Raw genomic sequence first — 6,000 nt, 5'->3', positions numbered from 1 at the left:
TAAAAAAATCCTTTTTTACGAGAGAGAGAGAGAGAGAGAGAGAGAGAGAGAGAGAGAGAGAGAGAGAGAGAGGAGAAAATAAAAGCCAGGCTTAGTGGTGCATGTTAGGAACTCTGCATTCATGGAGCAGAGACAAAAGAAGCACCCCAAGTTTGAGGGCAGCTTGGTCTCCTCAGTGAGTGCTGGTTGGCTCTGCTGCACAGAGACCTGAGAGGGAGAGAGAGAGAGAGAGACAGAGACAGAGACAGAGACAGAAGGAGGGATGGAGGGAGGGAGGAAGAAAAGAAGGAAAGAAGGAAGGAGAGGGAGGGAGGGAGGGAAGAAGGAAAAAAAAAGAAAGGGATGGGAGTATTAGGATCATGTGATTAAATGTGCTTGCCACCAAACATGACCGATTGAGTTGGAATTTTGGAACTCACATGGTAGGAGAAAATCTATGACTGAGTTGTTCTCTGACTCCCACGTGTATACTGTGGCGTGTGTGCTCCCACCAACACACATAAATAAATGAGTGTAGTGAAAAGAAATCAACAACAAAAGCCTCATAAATTGCCAGTCGGCAGTGGCGCACACCTTTAATCCCAGCATTCGGGAGGCAGAGGCAGGCGGATCTCAGTGAGTTGGAGGCCAGCCTGGGCTACAGAGTGAGTTCCAGAAAAGGATCCAAAGCTACACAGAGAAACTGTTTCAAAAAAAAAAACAAAACAAAAGCCTCATAAATAACTACTTCTATGTAGAATACTCAGGTGCAGGTTTTACTGTTTGCAACTAGTACAAAATCCTTTCATTGGGGCTGGAGAGATGGTCCAATGGTTAAGAGCCCTGGCTGCTCTTCCAGAGGACCGGGGTTCCATTCCCAGCACCCACATGGCGGGTCACAACTGTAACTCCAGTTCCAGGAGATGTGACATCTTCATACCAATGCACATAAAATAAAGTTAAGTAAATTATTTAAAAAACAAAACAAAACCCACAAAATCCTTTAATTGCCCATAAGCCACTAGACAGACACTGGCACTCAAAATACATACTGGCTGTTACAACCAGGACACCAAATTATCAGAACGTGATGCAGGCAACAGAGAGAGAACCCAGTGTGGGTATTCAGCTTGACCTGAGTGCAGCCAACTGGAATGATGTCAGCCATAATTGCCTGTTTTCCGACAGCCATCCTGAATAGCTTCTCAGCAAAATCAGAGTGGAATTTGAAGCTTTACAATTGCTTCCCAGCACCAGTACCGGGAACATGCTTGACTTTTTAAATCATTTATAGTTTAAAGGCTCTTTCTTTTGTAGGCTAAGCCAGCCTGGAAGTACCTGAGTGACCCAGACTGGCCTCACATTCAGAATATTTCTGTTCCCTCAGGCTCCTAAGAGGTCAGATGACAGTTTGAGCCACCACACTAGCCAGCATTGTCTTGTTGTTTGTTCTGATGGGTTTTTGTTTTGTTTTGTTTGAGACAGGGTCCATGTAGATCTGGCTGGCCTGGAACTTGCTATGTAGACCAAGCTGGCCTCAGACTCGGAGTTCCACCAGCCTCTGCCTCCTTCCTCTGCTGGGATCAAAGATGCACACCTGGCTTAACTTCAGACATTATTAACGTGTGTGTGTCACACTCCTTTTTTGTGCATGTTCACACCCCATGCATGTTGAAGTCAGGACAGTTTCAAGGACTCAGTTCTCTCTTTACACCATAAGTCCTGCGACCAAATCCAGCCTGTCAGGCTTGGCAGTAAGCTCCAAAGTCTGCGCCATCTTGAAAACGCAGATTCTGGTCTTTTAATGGTAACTACAGCTTTACTGGTACAAACCAAGCAACACGTGAACCCTCCTGAAGACTCAGGGCTGATTCTGAAATTGAGGCTTTTATTTGGGTCTGAATGAGACATGAACATTCTAGCAAACCAGAAAATCCTGGGTAGGTGGCAGGCTGCATTCCCACTAGGAGAGGCCTAAGGGTGTACAAGGAAGGGTAAGGGTACAGATGAGAGACTCAGGCCACCACTTCCTTCTCTGATGCATTATCCACTCTGGAACCTGCAATGGAGGGGGCCTTGAAACTTGGCTCTGAGACTGTCTGAGACTGGAGGCTGAGGGCCGCACTGGAAGTGGCGTATGTGTAGAAGGACTCTGCTGCCATGATGTTGTTAATCTTCCAGCGTAATGAGACCCAGGCCTTCACTATGTGGGGCCACAGGAGGCAGAACAGGATGTAGAAGATCACCAGGCCCACAAACAGGCTAGTGGACACCTGCAAGCACAGGACACGTCATGGGTACACGGTGTTGGGTGAACCCCTGTCCACCCAGTAGGGAAGCCTTTGACTGCCACTCACAAGGACAATGAAGAGAGACCGCTTGGCGCTGAGTGGAAGCCCATGCAAATGCAGTATAAAGATGAGCTGGTAGTCACAGTATGAACTAGTGTCTACTCCTCTGATGAGGGAACGGAGTCCGGATTGGGTTAAGTAGTGGGGCATCTTCCCATGGAACAATCTCAAACTCTCCCCCGCCCCACACACAGAGGCTACATGCCTAGCTTACCTATTGCTCACCAACAACTTGAGGAAGAATTCAGGTGCAAAGATGCTTCGGGGAGTGATATCATGGCATGGGGAGTTCTCTAAACACAGCCACCTAGGAAGGAGTCCAAGTTTAGGCAGCTGCACCACTAACACTCCAGTAAGTGCCAGCTAAGTACAATCCATCTTCCGCAGGCTCTTTGTTCCTTTTGTAACACGGTGTTTCAGACTGAACTCATGAGAGCGAGCGAGGTGAGCTCTCGAACTGTGAGCCAAGCCCCACCCTCGGCCTTCAATAGTGCACTCCAGGCAAGTGTTCTCCCCCAGGCCTTCACTGGTGAATGCTAGGCCAGCGCTCTCCCACTGAGCCACACCCCCAGTCTGTGGTCTCTGCCTTCTCTTGCCTACTCAATCCACTGGAACAGTGATGCTGTCTGAGCACCTGCCCTGGAGCAGGCTGTTCACTCACTGCCCGCTGCCTCCCTGCCTCCACCTGCCAATCCACCCACATGTTGGGCTAAGCACGCACTGGGTGCCACCCTCATCCCACAAGCACAGTCTGAACACAAGCTAGGCACAAACTCACATCTTTTCTCACTTACTCCCTCTTGATTTTTGTTCAATAAACCTGAACTAAACACGGACTTGTTGGCTGACTTGTTCATTTGCTGCCTTGTGGTATCATGGTTTTCCTTTCATTGAATCAAAAACCGTTATCGAGCCCTTACATACTAATGAACTCATTCATACTAACGAACTTCATTCATTAACATCTCCATTTAACTGTCAATGAATGCTGACTATGCATTAATCTGTTCATTCTTCACTAAAAAAAAAAAAGGTTGTATTGTGTCTATTGTCTATTTAAGAGCTGTGCTATAGAGGAGAGAGACCGGTCCCTCAGGAGACCGTGACAGCTTAGAATGGTGAGGACCAAAGTGTAAGGAGATATGCAGGCAGAGGGTCAGGGAAGGGGGGGAGGTACAGGCAGAGGGTCAGGGAAGTGGGGAGGTACAGGCAGAGGGTCAGGGAAGGGGGGAGGTACAGGCAGAGGGTCAGGGAAGGGGGAGGTACAGGCAGAGGGTCAGGGAAGGGGGGGAGGTACAGGCAGAGGGTCAGGGAAGGGGGGGAGGTACAGGCAGAGGGTCAGGGAAGGGGGAGGTACAGGCAGAGGGTCAGGGAAGGGGGGGAGGTACAGGCAGAGGGTCAGGGAAGGGGGAGGTACAGGCAGAGGGTCAGGGAAGGGGGAGGTACAGGCAGAGGGTCAGGGAAGGGGGAGGTACAGGCAGAGGGTCAGGGAAGGGGGGGAGGTACAGGCAGAGGGTCAGGGAAGCGGGGGAGGTACAGGCAGAGGGTCAGGGAAGGGGGAGGTACAGGCAGAGGGTCAGGGAAGGGGAGGTACAGGCAGAGGGTCAGGGAAGGGGGGGAGGTACAGGCAGAGGGTCAGGGAAGGGGGAGGTACAGGCAGAGGGTCAGGGAAGGGGGGGAGGTACAGGCAGAGGGTCAGGGAAGGGGGAGGTACAGGCAGAGGGTCAGGGAGGGGGGGAGGTACAGGCAGAGGGTCAGGGAAGGGGGGGAGGTACAGGCAGAGGGTCAGGGAAGAGGGGGAGGTACAGGCAGAGGGTCAGGGAAGGGGGAGGTACAGGCAGAGGGTCAGGGAAGGGGGAGGTACAGGCAGAGGGTCAGGGAAGGGGGGGAGGTACAGGCAGAGGGTCAGGGAAGGGGGGGAGGTACAGGCAGAGGGTCAGGGAAGGGGGGGAGGTACAGGCAGAGGGTCAGGGAAGGGGGAGGTACAGGCAGAGGGTCAGGGAAGGGGGAGGTACAGGCAGAGGGTCAGGGAAGGGGGGGAGGTACAGGCAGAGGGTCAGGGAAGCGGGGGAGGTACAGGCAGAGGGTCAGGGAAGGGGGAGGTACAGGCAGAGGGTCAGGGAAGGGGAGGTACAGGCAGAGGGTCAGGGAAGGGGGAGGTACAGGCAGAGGGTCAGGGAAGGGGGGGTACAGGCAGAGGGTCAGGGAAGGGGAGGTACAGGCAGAGGGTCAGCGTGGGAAAGGCATGTGGGAGTCCAGAGAAGCCGGCTGCCCATCTGGAAATAAAGGGCATGGTTAAGCCCTCCTAAAGGAAGGAGCATGTGTGCCAAGGCCTGAGGACAGAGTAGAAGGCCCCAGACTTCCAGGAGAGCCTCCCTATACAAAGGCTAGCCCTCCTTGGGAAACACAAAGACAATTAATGTGACTGACTATTGGAAGCTTCTCAGAGGCCACAATGGGCCAGAGGGATGCCGGGAGACTTGTGCCAAGAGTGTGTCTGTAACCCCCGAATTTCAGAAAGCAGAGAAGGACAATCTTAATTTTGAAATGAGGCAGAGCTACCTAGTGAGACTCTGTAAAACAAAGCAAAGTAGCCGGGCGGTGGTGGCGTATGCCTTTAATCCCAGCACTCGGGAGGCAGAGGCAGGCGGATCTCTGTGAGTTCGAGGCCAGCCTGGTCTACAAAAGTGAGTTCCAGGAAAGGCGCAAAAACTACACAGAGAAACCCTGTCTCGAAAAACCAAAAAAAAAAAAAAAACAAAAAAACAAAAACAAAAACAAAAACAAAAACAAAGTAAAACCAACAGGCTAGGGGGTGCTGGGATGTAGCTCAGTCGGTAGAAAGCTACCCGGCCTAGCATCCCGGTGTGGTGGCGCACACCTGTAATCCCAGAGCTGGAGAGAAGGAGAAGAACAAGGGCATCCTCGGGTATGTAGCAAACTCAAGGCCAGCCTGGCAGACGTGAGACCTGAGCATCCAAACAAAAACGAACAAGGAACCTGGAGGGCAGAGAGCTCCCGGGACTCGTACTCACTCGATCCCTGGGCTCTGCTGCGACATTATGTAGAACTTCTTGTCCTGAGTGGTCCTTTCAGCCTTCGTTTTCCAGATGAGGCTATTGGTTCTGTGCAGACCCGAATAATGTCAGGGTGGGCTGAGCGCAACAGTCATCACCACCCAAGGGCATGGTCCTGGTGGGCGGTGCGGGAGCCTAGGCCTCACTGTAGGGGGGTCTGGGGCACTGGGTGGGTGAGGTTTGCAGTAAGAGTCCCCTGCTTAACCGGAAGTGGGAGAGGAGCCCCGCAGGCCAGACCCACCAACTGTGGACAGGGCCCCGAGGGATTACTTGTCCAGCGGGCTGTTGTAGCGGTAGATCTCCTCTTCTGTGTAGTCTCGGATGGTGTCCATTGTGGGACCTCCGCCCACCACCTTCAGCAAGTAACTGCAGAATGCAGAGGCAAATATGGACCCCTGTAGTCTTGAACCGTGCATTTCCCCTCTCCACTGGTCAAGTACTGTCAGCCTCCAGCCAGTCTTTCCTTACCTGCCTAGGAAACGGCCAGAGTCTCCCGTCACCATGTCTTGGACTAAGAAGAAAGGCTGAAACACTGTGGATTGTGAAGGAGAGGAGGGGAGGAAGAAATTAGTTTTGTCCAGAGAGGAGCAGGA

At 52.3% G+C, this 6,000-nt stretch overlaps 1 protein-coding gene across 4 annotated transcripts in view; it reads right to left on the bottom strand.

The window, feature by feature from the left end:
• Positions 1–1,847: 1,847 nt before the first annotated feature.
• Catsperg (cation channel sperm associated auxiliary subunit gamma) overlaps positions 1,848–6,000 on the bottom strand; it is a 33,041-nt gene continuing 28,888 nt past the window's right edge. For 2 of the 4 annotated variants that reach the window (XM_059276451.1, XM_059276457.1), the window contains 6 exons: positions 5,876–5,939; positions 5,678–5,773; positions 5,366–5,455; positions 2,545–2,637; positions 2,337–2,436; positions 1,848–2,252 (listed from right to left, as the gene is read on the bottom strand). In XM_059276451.1, the coding sequence (XP_059132434.1) occupies positions 1,995–2,252; positions 2,337–2,436; positions 2,545–2,637; positions 5,366–5,455; positions 5,678–5,773; positions 5,876–5,939 (701 nt within the window). In that variant the 3' untranslated portion in view covers positions 1,848–1,994. Of the gene's footprint in view, positions 2,253–2,336; positions 2,437–2,544; positions 2,638–5,330; positions 5,456–5,677; positions 5,774–5,875; positions 5,940–6,000 lie in introns of those variants that run through there. The other 2 variants (XM_059276466.1, XM_059276473.1) reach the window with 2 other exon arrangements.

The sequence above is a fragment of the Peromyscus eremicus genome, chromosome 1 (assembly GCF_949786415.1).
Source record: "Peromyscus eremicus chromosome 1, PerEre_H2_v1, whole genome shotgun sequence".
NCBI lineage: Eukaryota > Metazoa > Chordata > Mammalia > Rodentia > Cricetidae > Peromyscus > Peromyscus eremicus.
Note: the sequence above shows the minus strand (reverse complement) of the source record. Positions and strands in the feature narration are given on the sequence as shown.